The sequence below is a fragment of the Paramacrobiotus metropolitanus genome, unplaced genomic scaffold (genome assembly GCF_019649055.1).
Source record: "Paramacrobiotus metropolitanus isolate TYO unplaced genomic scaffold, Prichtersi_v1.0 Parri_scaffold0000124, whole genome shotgun sequence".
Lineage (NCBI taxonomy): Eukaryota > Metazoa > Tardigrada > Eutardigrada > Parachela > Macrobiotidae > Paramacrobiotus > Paramacrobiotus metropolitanus.
In genome coordinates, this window is record NW_026570344.1 from 260,919 (window position 1) to 282,062 (window position 21,144).

Genomic DNA, 21,144 nt, shown 5'->3' on the forward strand with positions numbered 1-21,144 from the left:
CGTATTGTACAGTACGTGCAGTAAAGATGCGTGAGAATGTACCAGTCTACCGCACAAGAAATATTATATAGGGGGGAAAACCATGTCAGTCGAACTAATTCACGGCACTGCTGCCGTTACCCGGCTGGAGTGTGACGTTACGGCAGTACATGCGGCTAAATCAGGCGCGGTACATAAGCACCATGTTTAGCCACAACGTAAAACTCCAGCCGGCTAACGGCAGCAGTACAGGGGAATGGTTCGGCTAGACTGCTTTTTCCCCCTATATAAATATCTGTATGCACTTTATAACGGTACCGTACTTGCGCAGCCAAGGTCAATCACCGCAGCTGCGCTATAATATTACTGTACGTTATAAATTATTATTGTAAGTTTTTTCCAGCCTGGCTACGAAGTAACGTATCTAGGAAAAAAATATATAGGAATGATATGCTGCACCGATGAGTACTGACGCACTCTGCACAATTTACAAACGGCAAAATAATTATGTAGAGTTCTCGAATATTGGGCAGTTGGATATATTTATATAACTTTACTGCACGCGTTATCATTAAAGTTACCGACTGCCATAATAAGTTTTGACCAGGGGTTTATCAATAAATAATAACTGAGAATGCAGTGGTTGTTGGCGAACGGCGATAATCGGATTGGCCGATTTTGTATGAAGAGCGGGCATGACTCATCATTAAATGTGTGTTCCGTACATACCTGGGCGATACAAACCGGTTGTGAGTCGTACGTCCCTCGGACCGCACCTGCGTTTCACGGCGTGACAGTGCTGAAAAGCAGCATTATTACGCATACAGACGGAGCATTGCCGCCGCAACTGCAAACGAGGCCCCAATAGCAGCCAAAATATGTATTTTCTCTGTTTCGTCCTCTCATAAGTTGGAAATGCTGCGAGGCTGCAACCAGTTTTCTAATCCTTGTATTTTAAATCACCAAAAACCTGCTCAATCCGGTGAATCGCTTCGTTTGAATTCAGCTGCTCATTCGTGTAGTCGTATAATATTACTGAGGAATTTTGTTTTTATCAACCCATTGCAGTTTTTAATTTTTTGGGGCAATTTCCACGGACTCTGGAGTGCTGTTGCGCAATACCGTCGGCAGGCTTATCATGGTTTTAAGGTGTTTTCTTTAAGGGAGTTGTTTCAATAATTGCCGGAAATATTGTTGAGGGTGGCGGAGGATATTTGCGTCGTGTCAGCAGCAAAGCTCTCGCCACTTCCGGTCATCGCAGCAAAACACACAGCTTAAAATGGTTGCGCCTAATTGGGATTTCTTGGGTTTTTATTTTTTTATCCTTTTATCGCTTGTTAAAGGTAAATACATTAATATTCCGTATTAATTTTTTTATTAAGTGTTGTGTATTACAGCTCGGAGTAAAATAAGGCTATTGGTAATGACTAAAATTTTCAGGCAATACAGTAACTTTACTCTCAGGGTTTATTTACTGTTCTTGTCTTTTTGGCTTTTTATAGTAATATAATATCTATATATTTTCGGATGTACGTATTATGTAGTTTTACCATGACTGTTTCGGAAGGGGCAGACATTCAATTCTAAAGTCATTTTCACAGGCAAATGCTAATCTTTACAGCTCGATTGTAATGAAATATTTTTTTGTGTTGAATTAATAATATGAACAGTATCAAAATCAATCTTTTTAAATCTTTTTAAATCCGGAATTTGAAAGCATGAGGTTCGGTGATAAATTGATGTTGTCATATAACGATGTTACCGCTAACCTAAATTACCTAATTGACACACAGTGCGTCGAAAAAGATTAATTTTTTGGGATGAGCTGTATCAGCTTGTCAAAATCCTTGCGGTGTTGCTGAAATAATAACCGGCAATGCACGCGCATACTGAAACGTTCAAGGGAATGGTTTCTTGAAACGAAAATACAAAAAAAACGTTAACGTGTATAGAATGGAAGTTGTGTGGTTAATCTAGCTAGAAGCAAGCCAATCTTTTGTGCATATACTGACTCCTTGCTTTGGTATAATTGGTTATTTTTCGCAGATTCACTGGCAATACGGTGTTACGAATGCAACCCGGGTAGTTCTTTCGGCATAGGCGGCAGTGGGACGTACAGCTCCTCCTCCTCCTCATCCAGTTCCAGCAGCACTTCCGGTCAGCAGAGCGACTGCTATAACGCTGACAGCCGACAGATCCGCGACTGCGCATGGGATGTTAATTCCTGCTTCACCGTCGTTTTCCCTGGTCCCACAACCGGTAAGCCTCCAGATGCACTGACGTACCGTAGGTGCGAGTACACATGCTTGTATGAATTTCCTGATGGTGAGCTGAATTTTGGAAAAATCGCTTATCTGTGTTTTTGAAATGTAAATATGTACTCGCAGTCTGGAATTTGTTTAGCGAGAACTAAATGCGCTATATGTGTATGTTTAAGAGTAACAGCGTAAATGCCCACTTAAATCAATTAAAAAATTCTAAAATAGCAAAATTAAGTATAAAAATCAGATTTCGTATGATTTTTTAATTTGCTAATAGGAAAATACTCGTATAACGTTGTTTCGTTGGGTGCTTTCGTTTTCACTCTTGCGTCCATGAAGGATTTCGGTATTCGAACTAGTCATTGGAAGACGCGTCGTAATTAGTTGATCAACAATCTTCATTTGATTATTTTGTATTACTGTTTATTGGCATAGTGCCTACGAGACTAGGTCCTAAAATTTCCATGGGGCTTGCATGGCGATTGACAGGACCGGCCAAGTGATTTTTTGCCCCATTAATCAAACCAGTAATTTTACGTTACTGCTGCATTGACGGCTGACCGCAATGTAAATTTGCCGCTGTTATGCAATTTAGCGGATTTGCTTGATCAAGTTTCACATCGTCAGCAGTGTGAATATGTTTATAGTGTTGTAAATTACGAATTAATCATTAATCTTATTTACCTACCGGTAACGCTAGCCAAAACAGTCAACTTTGTCTTAATTCGTTCACGAACAACATTATTGTGTATTGTGGCTATTGTGCACTAATCTGTGAGTGGACGTTGGACATTGGGCATAAATATTGCACATTAGTGTATATCGCTTGTACTTCAAAATTTTATGAAAACTAACTATAGTGCGTTTTTATCTTTTGTGTAGTATAAATTGCATTATCTACTACAGGTCTTCATTTTTTCGGTTTTAGAATCGACATTATAACAAACAGCGAATTTTGAAAGTTGTAGTTTGCCATACAGTATTCTGCTATAACTTATAATAAGTTAATAACAATGACTTCTGAACGATAATAAACTATGGAAATTATGCAAGTTTTAATTAAAATTTATTCAGGCCTTGGCCTTTTTGTCCTGCGTTGAGATAGCAGAATTAGCTCCTAATAAATCATCTTTACAGAAAATCGATATTCGCCGCAACAAGCGTACCTAGAGTAGACTAGGTAGCTTTGGCGCAGAGCAATCGACCTAGCACGAGCAGCAGAAGAGTTATAAGGCCAAGTTTGTTTTCCTTTTGAGCTGTTATTGCTGGCCGACGGCAGGTGCCGCCTGTTTCCCGGCGTCCCCACCAATCAGCGTAGTGGCCGCTTGATTATAGGAATCGATTTCTTCCTGAAACTGGTTTTCGCTGTTTTTCACTGGCGTTACATGCATGTAGGATCAGTGGTCAGCGGAATCCATAAACGCATGAGGCATGACCAACGGTACAATGCAATATACATAGAAGTATCGTAGCTGTATTTCAGGGCAGTTTTGCTGGCGGCAGTCATTTTAGCCTTTTAGGTGTTTACAAAGAATCCGTTAAAATTAATAATAATTTTAACGCAAAAATAAAATATATAAACATTTTAGCTGCGTCTCCTAATTTTAATTAGTAACAATTAAGTCAATAAATGTTTTTTTGGGAATGACATTTTGCGAACGTATTAAAGTTCATGTTTTTTCAGATGAATTTTATTGGTTCTGTGATATATTTTATTGCTGATGAATAGGCACAGCTAGCACTGCCAGGAAGGGCACAGGTTTGCTAGTTTTGATTAATTTTTTGATGACTGCAGGTTTCACAGTACAAAATAACTTAATAGTGTCGATGACTATAAATTGTCTCTGTGTTTACGTACAATACATCGACCACTGTCCCTAGTGGAGAATATTACGGACACGGTCCGTCATCCACTGTAAGTGATCATGTTTTGTGGTCCCATTATTTGGTCTGTAGCCTGTGTTGTACTCTGTACGTTCAGTACAACTTAGAGTAGCATGGTTTCGACTTGCTCATTTGGCTGTGCCGCTCCATTTTTGAACAAGTTTATTTATTTGAGTCATATTCGTGTCGGTGGCTGTACAAAAATAATCTACGAACAATGGAATTTATTCCTGCCGTGATCGGTCGTGAAAATTGCCGGTTTTATCGGAACGTTGGCATATATGTGCAATTTTAAAGTGGAACGAGGCCAAGTGTAATTGTATTTGGTTAAAAGCGCATTCTAAGCGCGATCAGGCGAATATTTTGTTAGAGATTTAAATATGCTGTTCAGCATGGCTTAAGTGCCCTTAACGACAATTTTATGCGTGCCGCGGCTTGACCGTGCATGCTTCACTGATTTCGTAAAGGATTTTTTGGCGAATATTACTAAATTAATCATAACTGCCTTTTTGCGCACTGAAACAAAAAATAAAAACTTTTAAGCATTTCTGTTTGCGTTTTTTTACTGTTTGGAACTTTGCAGTCTTCCCGTCGACTATTTGCTCGTGTTCAGATACACATTTTGTGAATGAATTTCCGTTATGGGCAGTAATGCCCACTTAAATCAATTAAAAATTCTAAAATAGCAAAATTAACTTAAAAATCAGATTTCATATAATTTTTTAATTTGCTAATAGGAAAATACTCGTATAACGTTGTTTCGTTAAATATGGGTGCTACTGCTTTCGTTTTCACTCTTGCGTCCATGAAGGATTTCGGTATTCGAATTAGTCATTGGAAGACGCGTCGTAATTAGATGATTAACAATCTTTATTTGATTTATTTTGTATTACTGTTTATTGGAATAGTGCCTACGAGGCTATGTCCTAAAATTCCATGGGACTTGCATGGCGATTGACAGGACCGGCCAAGTGATTTTTTGCCCCATTAATCAAACCAGTAATTTTACGTTACTGCTGCATTGACGGCTGACCGCAATGTAAATTTGCCGCTGTTATGCAATTTAGCGGATTTGCTTGATCAAGTTTCACATCGTCAGCAGTGTGAATATGTTTATAGTGTTGTAGATTACGAATTAATCATTAATCTTATTTACCTACCGGTAATGCTAGCCAAAACAGTCAACTTTGTCTTAATTCGTTCACGAACAACATTATTGTGTATTGTGACTGTTGTGCTCTAATCTGTGAGTGGACGTTGGACATTGGGCATAAATATTGTACATTAGTGTATATCGCTTGTACTTCAAAATTTTATGAAAACTAACTATAGTGCGTTTTTATCTTTTGTGTAGTATAAACTATAAATTGCATTATCTACTACTTTATCCTATGTATTTTATCCCAATTTTTAGCAGGTCTTCATTTTTTCGGTTTTGGAATCGACATTATAACAAACAGCGAATTTTGAAAGTTGTAGTTTGCCATACAGTATTCTGCTATAACTTATAAGTTAATAACAATGACTTCTGAACGATAATAAACTATGGAAATTATGCAAGTTTTAATTAAAATTTATTCAGGCCTTGGCCTTTTTGTCCTGCGTTGAGATAGCAGAATTAGCTCCCTAATAAATCATCTTTACAGAAAAATCGATATTCGCCGCAACAAGCGTACCTAGAGTAGACTAGGTAGCTTTGGCGCAGAGCAATCGACCTAGCACGAGCAGCAGAAGAGTTATAAGGCCAAGTTTGTTTTCCTTTTGAGCTGTTATTGCTGGCCGACGGCAGGTGCCGCCTGTTTCCCGGCGTCCCCACCAATCAGCGTAGTGGCCGCTTGATTATAGGAATCGATTTCTTCCTGAAACTGGTTTTCGCTGTTTTTCACTGGCGTTACATGCATGTAGGATCAGTGGTCAGCGGAATCCATAAACGCATGAGGCATGACCAACGGTACAATGCAATATACATAGAAGTATCGTAGCTGTATTTCAGGGCAGTTTTGCTGGCGGCAGTCATTTTAGCCTTTTAGGTGTTTACAAAGAATCCGTTAAAATTAATAATAATTTTAACGCAAAAATAAAATATATAAACATTTTAGCTGCGTCTCCTAATTTTAATTAGTAACAATTAAGTCAATAAATGTTTTTTTGGGAATGACATTTTGCGAACGTATTAAAGTTCATGTTTTTTTCAGATTACAACTTTTATTGGTGCTGATGAATATATGGCAGCAGCACTGCCAGGAAGGGCACATCTAGTTTTGATTGTATTTTTTGTGTGCAGGTTTGCACAGTACAAAGTAGCTTAATAGTAATGATGACTATAAATTGTCTCTGTGTTTATACGTACAATACATCGACCACTGTCCCTAGTGGAGAATATTACGGACACGGTCCGTCATCCACTGTAAGTGATCATGTTTTGTGGTCCCATTATTTGGTCTGTAGCCTGTGTTGTACTCTGTACGTTCAGTACAACTTAGAGTAGCATGGTTTCGACTTGCTCATTTGGCTGTGCCGCTCCATTTTTGAACAAGTTTATTTATTTGAGTCATATTCGTGTCGGTGGCTGTACAAAAATAATCTACGAACAATGGAATTTATTCCTGCCGTGATCGGTCGTGAAAATTGCCGGTTTTATCGGAACGTTGGCATATATGTGCAATTTTAAAGTGGAACGAGGCCAAGTGTAATTGTATTTGGTTAAAAGCGCATTCTAAGCGCGATCAGGCGAATATTTTGTTAGAGATTTAAATATGCTGTTCAGCATGGCTTAAGTGCCCTTAACGACAATTTTTATGCGTGCCGCGGCTTGACCGTGCATGCTTCACTGATTTCGTAAAGGATTTTTTGGCGAATATTACTAAATTAATCATAACTGCCTTTTTGCGCACTGAAACAAAAAATAAAAACTTTTAAGCATTTCTGTTTGCGTTTTTTTACTGTTTGGAACTTTGCAGTCTTCCCGTCGACTATTTGCTCGTGTTCAGATACACATTTTTGTGAATGAATTTCCGTTATGGGCAGTAATTTTTACTGTTGCCTCCAACTTTCTGCTTCGCATAGCGCACAGTATTGTCGTGAAAACACTTGATCAATTTGTTTTACACTAATCACGAGTCTGCAGTACAAGACAAAAATATGTTTCGATGGGAAAACGTCCGGTTTTCGCTGCGAATGATTGCATGAATCCCTAACTTATGAAAATGTAAATACTGCTTAAGTGTCGTTGTTGGACATTTTTCAGAAGTGTGCAAAATGAGCAACAAATCCTGCAAATTTTACGCATGTCAAACAGATGATTGTTATTTGATTAGCGACAAGTACGACAACATGGGCGTTAACGTTATGTGTACTGGCCACTACTTTTGTTGTGCAGCTCGCTGACTTCCGCTGACTTTGCTTTTAATCTGTCGAGTAACAAAAGAAAAATCCGCTTTAAATTATTCGTGGCATTGTACAGATACTTTCGATGAAGGCATATGGAAATACAAATAAAACCGAAATCCAGCTGCAGAAAAGCATTTGTTTTTGTGTAGTGTTTTGTGCCGTGGCTGGAGTTTTCATTATGGAAGTGTACGAGCTGACGGGCCACGGCTCACAGCCACAGCTGGCACGATAAAGGAAGCCACATTATGGGCTACCCATGACACCATACCGGCAACCGTAAAGTGTTGCTACTGTTGCATAAAAGAAAACATAACTAATCTTTTCCTGGCTTTTTAAATTTTAACATCCTGGTATTATATTTTATTTTCGTACATTGATTTCACGATACTTATTGGTACGCGCAGCAGTGCCTTTCAGCCGGACTGACCACTTGAGATTTCGCTGATGCGCCACCGCTACAAAACTCTTCTTCTTTGCAGGGAGCTCCCCGTCTCCCTCGGCTTCCTCCCTGGGCGCCGCTTCTATGGCCAGCCCCGCCCTGGCGCAGCAGTCTCAAGTGGTCAGTCGCGGATGTGGTCGAGCGCCCCACGCTAAACCGGGCGAGGTGGGCGAGGACGAGTGCAAGATCGTAATCCTCAACCAGCCCCCCGGCAACCCCACCACCTCCGCCACCCTCTCCCGCGCCACCGTCTGCCAGTGCAAATCCGACCTATGCAACGATAAACGCCCTGACCAGGTACCGGGTGCCGGTCTCTCGTCAGCCGTCAGTGCCCAGTACACGTCCATGTCGGGTAGCAACAGTTGGATCTCGCCGTACGGCAGCGGAAGCGCCTTTCCCGGCGGTCCCTACCGGGATTACTCCATGAACGGGAGCCCTTACGGGAACTACGCCGGCAGTCCCAATCTCATCCCGGGATACCCGCAGAACAATTACAACGTGGGAGTGGCCGGGCGGTCCAGTCCGGCGTATGGGCCGGCACCTAGCAACTTCAATCAGGGCTCCGGATTTTATGCGCCCAGTGGATTCTCCCAGTACCCGCAGTACCCGCATTATCCACAATATCCTGGGAACAACCAGTATCGTCCGAATGGCTTCGTCACCGGCAGTCCGCAGAACGACGCAGTGGACCGGAAGGTGGTGTTTAATCCGGCGACGGGGCAATACGAAACCGTCGCACCGGATCAAAATGGTCAACGGCGACCCTGGACCACAGGCGCAGGGACGGCTGCGGACCAGACCGAGTTTGTGGTCACACAGGAGCGCGAGTATAAAGCGCAGTTTAATAATAACTTCAACGGGGTGGCCACGGTGTCGGTGTCGACTGGATTGTTGTTGCTTCTGACCTTTGCTCTACTGTTCTAAAATCAAAGGGACCTGTTGTATGAAACACGGGTTGACTCTGTTAAGCGTCGGTCCGGATATTTTCAGGTTTTACTGTTATGGAAACTCAGTATTTTGATGATCTGTTGCGTTACCGGCGGCAGTGCTTCGTTTTTGACACAGCCATCCGGGTCATGGTTCGTTTTTCGAATTGATGTTGTCCAGTTTTTCAACATATGTCGCTGCTTGTTTTTCTTCCTTCTCTAAGGTTGTGATCTTTTTTACGGTTTGATTTTGACGGATTGAGTTGTGTTACGGTTTGTGAGCTTTTCCGCAAGTATGGTGAAGTACAACGTGTATGTAAATAAACGATGAGCAATCAATGGGCACGACACGTACGCTGGTCACTACGCTTGACAAACAATGCAGCACGATACACAACTAATGTAAACTGATCTCCTGATTAATGTAGAACATTGCAGCGAACAAAAGAGTACGCTTACGCTGTATTGGTAATTTTCAAGTTTCGAGAAAAACTTCAGTGTTATTACCATGTTGCAACAGGTACATACGGGAGCGGCGTCGGTACACAACAAAGTCAGTTCACGATCGCCGGCAATCAACCGTACGGGAATCCGTACACGTCCACACAAGGATTAGTGGCGCAGCGAGGATGTGGAAAATACCAGGGAGTATACAATGTTGGAGACGAAGAATGTCAGGTAACAATTTCTTTCTTACTTTGCTTCGCACCGCTGACGAGTGTGCGTCTAGTTTAGTTTAGCGGAGGCAGTTTTTTTTGCTGATATATCGCATCCTTTCTGCTGTTCAGCGCTTTTTTAAAAAAATTTCTTAATTAGTGAATCTGTCTTCGTTAATAAAGTTGTGCCTTGGAAGCTATGTAGAACATGCGTTTGTTTATTCATTGTCGCTTTGTGTAGGTGGTGACCCTTCCTAATACACAAACGCGCGCTACGGTCTGCAACTGCCGGTCGGACTCTTGCAATTCCAGGCGGCCTGATCAAGTGCAGGTAAGTTTCCTTGTTTGCTGACTTGCGTAACGGCCCTATATATTTTCTGAATTCATTAGCATTCTTGAATAAGCTTGAAAAATTTCGAAGCGAACACCACACAGTTTGTTAAATCAAAAAGCATCACTCGTTTTTGTTTCGAGTCCAGTGCCCTATGGTAAAAATACCTGCGTAAAATGCGCATTTACGCGGTATAGACATGCGGTGGAAAAGCTGTATTCCTGCCTTTTGTGAATGTATGTTAAAATAAGCGTTTTCCCGCAAAAAACGCGTGTGAGAGGAGAGCATTTCAAATCCATTCTTGTACGTAGAATGTTTAAATCTTTGTTTGTAGCCAAATATTGTTACAGAGCCCCTTGTCGCAAGGTACCGGCTTCTACCCAACCCCATACGGGCCCAACACCCAAAACTACAATACGCAGACCGGTATGTACGGTCCCAACAGCCCGTACAATCCCTCCGGCAGCGGGCCGTACTACGGCTCCAACTACTACCCGTACAATCAGAACCAGTATCCCAACCAGAACCAGTACAACCAATACAATCCAAACCAGCAGCCGTACTATCCTAATCAGCCCTACAATTATCCCGGTCAGGGCCAGTATCCCGGTTATTCCCAGCCCGGTTTCTATCCGCCGCAGAATCAGCCCGGCTACAACAATTATCCGTCCAATCAGTACGGCAGTGGTTATTACAATACGCCCGGACGCTACGGCGGCGCAGCCAGCGCGTTAACGGTATCGTGGATGGCGGTAGCGGGTCTGCTGTTGTTGGCTCAGTTGTTGTTATAGTGAAGCAGCTGTATAATGTCGAGAGTATTTGCAAAGGGTTTTTTACAGAATGTCCACTTTATTTGTTGTACAGTAATTTGTTATCGGATATAAATTGTAAAGAGCATGGTTTTTCTTCAACTGAAATGTGCCGTACAAGATGATTCCATATATACGTTTATTGGTTATACCGTTATGTTAATCGTGAAACAATATGAAAATTATTACGAAGTTACGGTAACATGATGCATTCGCAATCGGTTGCTTCAAATGTCAAAAGTATAACAAACAGGAAGATAGCAAAATAGTGAGAGCACATAATGATACTATCTATATAGTGCATAAAATATTAGAAAACGGGGAAACGCAGCATCAGTTTTGGGAACAATGGAAGGAGCAGAAGAGTTTAATGAAGTTTTAATGTTGTAAAAATAGTGTTTTTCTTGATTAATGTATATTACGCTTTGCCAAAGGTTAACAAAAGTGTTTAGAAAAACGATTAGAACAACAATTTTTATGGGGTAGTATGTGTACCCTATACCAATGTTTATGAACACCAGCAGCAAGTATTGTACAAGAAGTACAAATAAATCTTATGTATATGCTTGCCAATCACTGCATCAATTTGTGAATATGGAACGTATTGCCTGGATCAGTTCCAGGAATGCCGCTCTCAAATCACTTAACGCTATTACGAAAAATACCGGATCCAGCAAAACTTGTACGCTATAGAAAAACGCAGCAATACTGAAAACAGTTTGATCTTCGGGGTTAGGAATAAACGTGTACATTGTGTACACCACCAAGTTCGGTGTCCAACAAACCACGACGCTGATTGTTAACAACGTCAGGGTCAGCATTCTGCCTGCTGATGAGTACACGGGACGTTGCGAGGGCTGGAAAACTGGTTGGTCTTGTTTGATGACCCGCTGTGATATCATGGCATTGCTAACATCTTGAATGGTGGGCATTTGGTTGTTTTTGGATGATCCTAGCGGCCCTAATCGTCGAAGTTGCTTTAAGCGAGCCCGGTGTTTGTAAAAGATAAACGGAAAGGCTGTTATAATAACCAGCAGTGGTACAACAAACAGCAGAAAGTGCATAGTTATACTCCATGACCTTTGCGCTTCCAGATTGACGTAACACCCGTTAATACCGATATCTTGTCGGTAGTACAGGTAATCCGTAATTAAGCCGGGCATTATCACGATATGAACATATATCCATTTAGTAGCACAGATGGCTGCGAAAACGCTGACCTTTTGATTAGATTTATAGGAGTGAGGAAGCACTAACGCCCACAGTCGATTAAACGTTATTAGCAAATGGGCGTTGCTGATGGCAGCTTCTGCAAAACAAAGGCTGTTTTTTTAAATAATGTACAGTAACTTATATTCACGAAACGGGTATAACAAAACATGCATGCTACTAAGTAGCATGTTAAAGTCTTTAGTTGCTTACGTAAAGCATAATTGCTGTACAGATATGCCGAACATGCGGCGGAAGTTTTGAATTTCCAATAATCTGGGTGAAATTCAATTCCAATATCGAAAACATTTTCCCAGATGCAGTAGATAAAATTAGTCAGAGTTAAATTCAACATAAATACGTTAAATGGCTTTCGGTTAAAGTTGTTGAGACGACAGAAGAGAAATAGAACAAGCACATTGGCTGGCACACTGAGAAAAAACACAATTGTTGTGCTGATGGCTGAGAAACTGGGGTGATCGAATTGCTGGCAGCTGTTGTCCCATTAGGCGCAGCGTTTGTCGTGGTAATAATGATGGAGGCGTTAATCATCGGGCAGGACCATGACAATCATTTCGCACACTAGCCTCGACCGCAGTGACCTTTAAGATAAAGCTTCAAAAGCAATCCGTTAAAGTATATACATATCAGGTAGTTACTGCATGTACCAGTACCTACTGCATCAGTGCAGATCGCTCATAGTATCGTGCGCCTTTGCCTTTCGTTACCACCAGCGCTAACAATAAGCGTCATCTTTTCCACTATTTTCAGTCAAAACCTTTTTTTACCGGCATGTCGATAGTTAGAAGATGCAGGCAGTACAAGTTAAATTGTAGGGTAAGAGCAAGATCGGTTTCCAGCATGAGTATCAGAATAAGTAAAATTAATGAGTTATCGACCAATTATACAGTAACGATCGAACTTCCGTAATTCAGCTCGAATTTCAGCTGTGCAAACTTCATGCGATCGCGAGAACATCACTGCAAGACCCGTTTGGAATTCTATCCAGTTCGGCATACTTTACACTGATGGTTTGCAAACTTCAATATCTGCGCTATGGATGAATCCGGGACAAATGCTGGCATTCCTTGACGAGAAAGGAGTACATGCAGCACAATAGCACTAATGTTGGTATATTGCACTGTACTTGCACACTGAAGGTCTGCTTAGGGTACAGAGATCAGGAATTACTAGTACGCATGAGTGGATGATGGTCATGAACTACCACAAAATCCGTTTCACTGTTTTGTTTACTAGTACTTAATGTTTTTAACAACGAAAAACAACGAAATTACTAGAGTGTAGCATCTTTATACTGACTCCACAAAAATAAATATTATATAATTAATATATCGTAGTAATAATGAGAAACGGAATGCCATGCGCAGCAAGAAAGCGGCAAAATGTGCCAGTCTAGCGCATATGATACTGTATTGTCAACTTTGTGAAGAATTTAATTGTCAACTGGAGGAGTGATACACGGCTGTTGACGGACGATTGATTTCCTTTTCGGGGACCGTGAAGTCCCAGTTGGCTTCCTCTTCCCATTACTCATTTTGCACGTATTAAGACACGTTTTGCAATTGTGGAACGTCCGGTGCTTGTTTTAAGAGGAAGGCAGGCAGAATTCTTATGTATCAGCAGCGTACGTCGTCTCGCCGAAACGGAAAATTACGTGTTTTCCGTTTCGGCTCTGAATAAACAAACGACAACAAATAGCAATTTTCGAATTGATGATACCGCAGTATTTGACATTTATTTAGCCAAAACTCGAATAAGCGATACATCATATTACGAGTATACTCTTGCACCATAGATCAGATGGTAGATATACCGCAACAAAAATATAACAAAAATGATCATATTTTATTTATTGGCGTAAATCCGCGTTTACGTGATTATGCCCAATTTTTAACAGTATAATTATAAGTAAAGTCAGTTCTTATCGACCTTCGGTTTAAAAGTTTTTATGACGATACAGGCTGAGGCAGCCTTAAAACTGCTCTGGTTTACACACACAGTATAGGAATTTAAACGTGGCTGAACTCAATAAACGCTGAATACCAAAATCCAACCTATTATTACAATCAAAAAACTAGCTCGCGGCCAAAGTTGACGGGCTTACACATAACAAAATTAACATGTGTAAATACGATGCATCGGATAGAGATATCGAAAAAAAACCAAAAAAAAGAAGCTAGGAATCTAGCATTTTCTACCTAGAATTTAAAATTAACACACGTAACCGTTACACGCAAGCCCATCCACAGATTCCGTACTAAACCGGGTAAACCCTTCGAGCGCAGTGAATGCGTTCTTCCCAGCTGCTTTATTTTGTTTTCAAGTCACCTTACTCAAGTACAGCATGACGAGCTGTTCCCTTACCTACGAATATCACATTCCTTGGTTTTTCTGTCCGGAAATGGATATTTGATTTTCAAGTGTTCTGACCAGCGCGCAACAAAGCACACCTCACTTTTAACTGTCAAGTGGTTTATAGCATAATGCATGTGAAACGGTTGTATTAATATCGTCTTCAGATATCAAGCGTTGTTGGTTCAGTGGTAGAATGCTCGCCTGCCACGCGGGCGACCCGGGTTCGATTCCCGGACAACGCATTTTTTATATTTTTTCCACAGATTTTCTTCACTAACCACACGAAAAGTTATAAAAAAACCTTTTTTAGCAGTTTCTGACATTAACAGTTTTGTTTTCTGTCATATAGAACAGAAATCAAACAATATTTGCATTAACTGCTCGTAAGCCTTGTTTTACGAACGTAAGACTTCTGTTTACGAGTTACGAGTTATAAATTAGTCGGCCCCATAGTCAACCGTTTTCTGAGACGGAGAAAAAAGTTTCTCGACGGGACGGTACTGACCCGGTTTTCGTGGTCACGGATTTCCCACGACACGGTCCGCTCCGACTTACCGTCAACGTTAAATATTGAAAGTTGTGTTCCTCAAAAGTTGTCATTGCTGGCTATATTCTTTTGACGGTAGGCAACCGCCCGCTGAATCGGTTGGAAGTCACCGTCTAGGGCGGTTGAAGGCACGCCGTAAGCGGCATTAGCTTATGGCAAGCCGAGTAATTATAGTATTTGGTAATAAATGCTGTACTGTGCAGTATTGTACATGTCGATTACAGTAGGATGAGTGAGTGAGGCTTTGCAATGATCAAACAACATTTCAACAAGTCAATTATGCACTTCGATACTGCATATTTGCCAAATCTGAGAAACTAATTTTTCTAAACTTTCAGCCTGGCAATCTACCAACTCACAGTAATTTTCGCTAAAATACTTCACAGTAGCTTTCCATATTTATTATTATCCCAAATGCCTTTCAATGTTCACAGCTGCTCCTGATTCGAGATTATTCGGTATTAATTTTTTTATACTGTTAATGTTTTACAGGCATTTTGCTACAATTTAATGGAAATGTAAAACACGTAAACTTTCCAAACGGCTCTAATGGAAAATCATATAAGTATGATATGTACTGACTTCCAATATGGAAAATGTGCGTACAGATGTAACTATTTTGTAGCTTAAATGTCTGTTTAACAAAAGAGTGCATTTATGTAATAATGGAGATTAGTATTCATATATAGGTGCATGATATAAAGTGTATTAATAATCTGGCGTCAAGGTGGGCAGTGGCCGCTTAGGCGCATTATGTATGATTAGGCCGAAAACAAACGGAGACCGTATTAGGGAGGAGCCATCCTCTCTACACCGAAGTCGTCGAAACCACAATTTCGACGTTCGGTTCAACACAGTCATGTCCCTCAAGTCATCCGTAAAAAATGGGACGGAGTCAGGGAATGGTGTCCTCATAGTTATCAAAATTTGGACACCTTTTGTCAGAGCTGCCGTTTCGGTGAACTATGAGAGCACGCCTAGGCTATTTCATAGGCATACGTTATCGGTTTTCGCAAATGTATGGTGGCTTTTTACTGTACGCGACTGCGCTCGATTACAGATACATAACATCAAGCCGCTAGAGATTCCTGAGTTCCTACCTTTCCCATTGTTGTTTCGTGTAGTTCTTGTTTCTTCCATGCTTGAACAAAGTGACGCCCAATCGGCAATCGGTAGCAATGACAATTAATCCGTCTACCCGGGTAGTTATTACTTTCTGCAGTTACACGACGTCAGTAACTGTAGGAATGCAATTCTGAGATCGCGAAGTGCCACTAAAAACAGAACCGGATCCATAAGCGCTTGCACGCTGTACATGAACGTAACTACAATAAATATGGTGAGATCGTCCGGTAGAGGGATAAACGAGTACAGCGTAAAGGCGATAAAATTCGGCGTCCAACAAATCATCACGCTTACGGTTAGCAGTGTTAAGAGAAGCATCTTTTGCGAGCTGTTTCGGAACAGGCCAGTCCTTTTTGCGCTGATAGTGGATTCAACCGTCGCTGGCTTTTTTAACACTACGCCATCGTTGTCACATTGTCGTCACGTAGTTGCAACATAGTCAGCCGATGCAGTCGTTGCCGGTGTTTGTAGTGTATGAAAGGATAAGCCAACGTCATAATGCATAATGGCGTACACTGCAGCAGAGACTGCATGATGACATTCCAGGTTTTCTGGGCTTCTATATTAAGGAAGCAGCCTCTGCTTGATCTTACTGGATCTTCTCGATAGTACAGGCCATCGCTGATAAGTCCCGGCAGCATAATGACGTGGACGAAGATCCATTTAGCCATGCAAATGGCGACAAAAACACTGACTTTTTGATGAGTTCTGTACGAATGTGGAAACAAGATTGCCCAGAGTCGATTTAAGGTGATCAGTAAGTGAGCGTTGCAAGTTGCGGATTCTAAAGATAAATATTTAGCACCAAGTAGGAGTACTAGATGCTAATCAAGGATATTTCTAAAGGTCACACTTACGTATCATGTAATTGCTGTATAAATATACCGAACATATCACAGAACTCCTGGATTTCCAGTAGCTGGGAGAGAAGGCAGCTCCAATATCGAATGCATTTTCCCAGATACAGTAAACAAAATTTGTTATGGTCAGATTAAGCACAAAGACATAAAAGGGTTTCCTTTTTAGGTTGCGGACACGAGAGAACAGATACAGCACCAGACCATTGGCGGTTGTACTGAGGATAAACACGACCGTGACGCTAATGGCTGTAAAGGTCGGCGTTACTAAATTACCCATAGATGCGCCCGTGCCATTTAAGGAGTAATTGGACCTTTGCAAGCTGCTATTAACCAAATCCATATAAATACAGTTAAAGGAAAAATAACTATTCAATACAATGCCGTAGCGAATCAAAATGCATTCTGGTAATTGAAAAGTTTTCTTGAGAGCCGCAACAGACAGCTGTTAGAAATAGCATTTTAGTACCAGTGCAGTTGCACTATCAAGTACCGATATTTTTCCTGATGGTTCCACTCAAAATTATAGTCATGATGTCGGGTTTTGATATGTCGTTTGGTGTATAAATAGGAGCAACATGCAACAATATATACCTAATACCAGGGCATGAGCACGCAGCTGTGGAAACGATGTCAAATTCTGATTAACTGTCAATACCTGTTCAAGTTCCTAAACCGTCATACTCAAATTGTTTTTTCCAAAGCTAGTTGCATGCCTAAGTTATGTAGACGAAAAGTGATGAGGCTCTAATTAGTTACGCACAAATCTTATTAATGAGTTAAAATGTGTGTTAATATATTATGTACAATATTTTTGAGATAATATTTTTGTAAACAAACTTTTTATTTTTGCAAATGAAAAACAGTTGTTTGTCCGCACTTATTACGCGCTTAAGTTACGCGAAAATTCATTTTTTGGTAAAGGTATGAGGTAAAGCCAATCCTGCTTACCGAAGCTGAAACTTAGCGGTCCTCAAGCTCACGGTTATCGTTAAACATGTGCAGTGAATGGGAAGTTGGGAACGTCGGGCGTACAGACAGATATCGACACTCTGATCACTTCCTGTTAAGTTCCTTTCATATTAAGTGATCGTTGAAATCAGTGTGGAAGATTTCTTACTTGGGTATGTGATTTCTAGAGCGTTAAACGACCAAACAGTTCTATCTGTAGACCGTTTGAGTGCATCAGTACCAGTAGCTGGTTTCACGATTAGTCTGCCGGCTACGCAGTATCTTAATGAATCCAGAACATGCTTTGCATTTCTGCTTGCTGATTTCGTTGCTACTGCGCTTATGCCAAAAGCAAGTAGGTACAATACTTACAATTTTTAAATAAATACGAGCATTCCATGCGTCAAAAAAGTTTACATTGACATGCTGCCGTATTCGCACTCTTCATTCGCTCTCCCAGTTTGTGGGAAGCGCATGAATAAAGTAACAAGGTAACAACCAGTGGCAAATATTGTAATATTATGAACTATCACTTCCTTCGTCCAAGGTACCAAGTGGTGGACACGGCAGTTTTGATTGACGGCAATCCATTCAACAGCTTCGACGAGCTGGAGGAGGCAACAGCCTGTGGCTTCGGTTTGAGTAATTTCTTCAGGTCCTCATACGACATGGTGGACAGGTCGTTGATTGGTTTGGCCAAACCAAGAAAATTGCGACCATGCTTGTACCGTAGCTTCATGTTCTCCAGTTCCATGAAAGGGTCAGGTCGACCTAATGTAAAAGACTTCATTATTTTATGGTGTTCGGGTTTGCTCTATAGTTTATATACATTTCGGACAATATCGCACCAAGTGGACAGATCGGAGGAGAAATAGGCAAATTATTTTTATGCAGATTACTATTTTGGTGCTGTCTGCAAAACATATAGGTACAGTCAGTTGCATTTACTTACTGTACCTCTGCGCGCTCTGTTAACACCGCTTGAAACGTCGCACTGTCGCCCAGTGATTAAAAGAAGGAAAAGGCATGCCGTGAAAAAGACTAACCGCATAAGCAAAGCCATGGTCAGTGAAAAAATGGAAAAGACTCCTGGATTTTATGCCACTGAACCTTCAAGTCGTATGCCGTTTATTTTGTACCACATTTTCCGCTTATATACGGGCTGCAACGCTGTACAGACACCAAAAGCCACAGCCCTCCATGACGTGACCGCTGCTGAAAATGACGTCCAGGCAGTTCTTCTGATCGCCTACTTACGTATATACTCAGACACTGTAAAATTAAATGAATACTTAATGCATCCGTTTCTAGATCTCCTGAAAAGGTAAAGGGAGGCTGAAATTAAGGAAATTCGGGGTAAACAAGTGGCCATAAAATCACTGTCATGGCGCGCGTGGGGCATTCTAAGTACTGGAAGCCATTTAAAAATCCCAGGATTGCGGGGCAAGTCGCATGACATTTGAGTACCAACTGAACCGAACTAAGTGTCGTATGTCGCAGTATGCTCAGGAATTCGAGAAAAGGTTACCACCGAGAAAGAAAATGTGACAGTGGTGCTGTGGTAGTCTTCTTATGAATTTACTTACTGTAATTAAAAGTGATAAGAAATGTGCTTGATGGCGCTGATGCTCGGCTTATTATTAGGATATATATTAGCTTACGACTATTTTAAGCTATGAAACTATTAAACTATTAAACTATAAACTGATTACATAATTAACTGTATCAGTTGCTGATGGACAAATATTTTGAATGTGAGCAGAGACTTCACGACTGTCCTACATTTTGGCAACCGAGAGAACAAATTCCCAAATTTAACGCAGTTTCACACAGAGAGGAAAGAACAATTGGTATTTATTTGATTATAATCTTTTTGAGCCATAACAGAAGGCAGGCTAAAAAATTAGACCCCAAAAAGACATAAAGGATAAAGTTTGGGGCCTATAAAGTCTTGGGTTTGGGGTTTATTTTATAAAGGATAAAGAAGGGGCGATTTAATTATCACAAGCCGTGACCTATACAGGATGAGGATTTTCCTAGAGAAAGCAAAATGTTTGCGATACAGTCAATCCAGACAGATTGGATAGGGTCGATGACGTTATCAGATTTTCTTTGTTTTTGGATTGTTCTGTTCGGAGTTTACAAGGAATCCGTCAAAACTTAGATCTGTCAAGGAAAATATCTTATTCCTACAGGTCTTCCCGTGAACAGAAAACATAGCGAGGACAAAGAAACCAATAACGCCATAAAAATCAACATATTGTTGGGAAACTGTGCCACATGCATTTTGTTGTGACAAAGATCTGATCTGTAAAAGCTTCAGATGCGCATGCCGCGAGTCGCAAACACTCTTTGTCTGTGCAATACGTATCAGAGAAAGAAGCAATAGCAAAGACCAGTTTTTTTTATGTGAGCGCCACACATTAATGTTACCACCCTTCAAAATTGCATTTACCTCTTCGCCATCTGTGGATTCCCCTGGAAAGGTCACACTGTCTTCCGCTAACTGCGAGAAGAAAGAAGCATGCCGTTAAACAGAACCGCTGGATTAACGAATTCATTGCAGGATGAACTCTTGTAATTCAGTCCAATCGGCTAACGTGAAAGCAGTGTGTGTCACGGTGTTTATATAGATGAAATGCTACATTTCTATTGTGCAGTCTTTCACGGCTAAATCCATACCTAAGTTGAAAATACCGGTCTTATCTTTGAACTGGATTGGCGATATGAATGCTTATGAATATTTAAATACAGCCCTTAAAAAATTTCATGTCACATCAGGTCTTTCTTTAGTATACAGGAAAATCAAAAGCAACCGGAGTAAGTCATGCCATGCAAATGTTGCATGAGTCTCTTCTAAGAGCCAAAGGTCACTTACATATTTACGCCGCCCAAACGTATGGTTCGCTGCGTTTTTGCATAACACACGTTCACCGCGTAAACCAGGCTTAACCAGCTCACCAAAACAAATTTCACCAATTGAATTATGGTTTACAGTCCCGGATGACTGGTTCTTAAATACCTATTAAACAAATTTGTCGGTAAACCCAGTATTCACAAAGGTCATTTTTTGCGGAATGTCACAGGTCCTCTAAGTGTGACTTTGAATGTCACGACAACTGCACCATATTAATTTTAATAGTGTTTTCAAACCTGCTGCAATGTTTGCTTCTAAAGGCCGCATCAGCAGCGTAAAGGTCACAACAGCTTATCAAAAAGAGCTCCCCTCGCTAGCGCTGCCGATATCATAAATTTCTTGGTGTCAGGCACAAGCGACAAAATCAAAATTTTTTCAGTGGTGATGTCGGTAAACCCAGTATTCACAATTTTGTAAGAAAAGGTTTTTGTAAGAAAATTGCGAAGAGGAGGAACTCGGCTGTGCTGAATATAGCTACTATAAACTG

The 21,144-nt window shown here is 40.8% G+C and overlaps 2 protein-coding genes and 1 non-coding gene across 4 annotated transcripts; 2 read left to right on the forward strand and 1 right to left on the reverse strand.

The window, feature by feature from the left end:
- Nucleotides 1-813: 813 nt before the first annotated feature.
- LOC129598496 (probable ATP-dependent RNA helicase ddx17) lies at nucleotides 814-10,866 on the forward strand. Of its 2 annotated transcripts, XM_055496423.1 has the most exons (5): nucleotides 814-1,322; nucleotides 2,026-2,238; nucleotides 9,400-9,557; nucleotides 9,777-9,866; nucleotides 10,217-10,866. In XM_055496423.1, exons 1-5 carry the CDS (start codon nucleotides 1,259-1,261, stop codon nucleotides 10,655-10,657), a joined length of 966 nt encoding a protein of 321 aa, XP_055352398.1. In that variant the 5' UTR covers nucleotides 814-1,258; the 3' UTR covers nucleotides 10,658-10,866. The 2 variants fall into 2 exon arrangements, with proteins under 2 accessions (XP_055352398.1, XP_055352397.1); XM_055496422.1 differs by lacking the exons at nucleotides 9,400-9,557; nucleotides 9,777-9,866; nucleotides 10,217-10,866 and adding an exon at nucleotides 7,994-9,218.
- Nucleotides 10,867-12,258: 1,392 nt separating this feature from the next.
- On the reverse strand, nucleotides 12,259-18,494 carry LOC129598546 (uncharacterized). The gene is made up of 5 exons (XM_055496512.1): nucleotides 18,292-18,494; nucleotides 16,790-17,115; nucleotides 16,526-16,716; nucleotides 15,908-16,316; nucleotides 12,259-12,486 (listed from the first exon to the last, which is right to left on the reverse strand). The coding sequence occupies exons 1-4, from the start codon at nucleotides 18,492-18,494 to the stop codon at nucleotides 16,017-16,019; spliced, it is 1,020 nt and encodes a 339-aa protein (XP_055352487.1). The 3' UTR covers nucleotides 12,259-12,486; nucleotides 15,908-16,016.
- Nucleotides 14,432-14,502, forward strand: Trnag-gcc (transfer RNA glycine (anticodon GCC)). The gene has a single exon. It is a non-coding gene; the product is annotated as a tRNA-Gly (tRNA).
- Nucleotides 18,495-21,144: the final 2,650 nt, after the last annotated feature.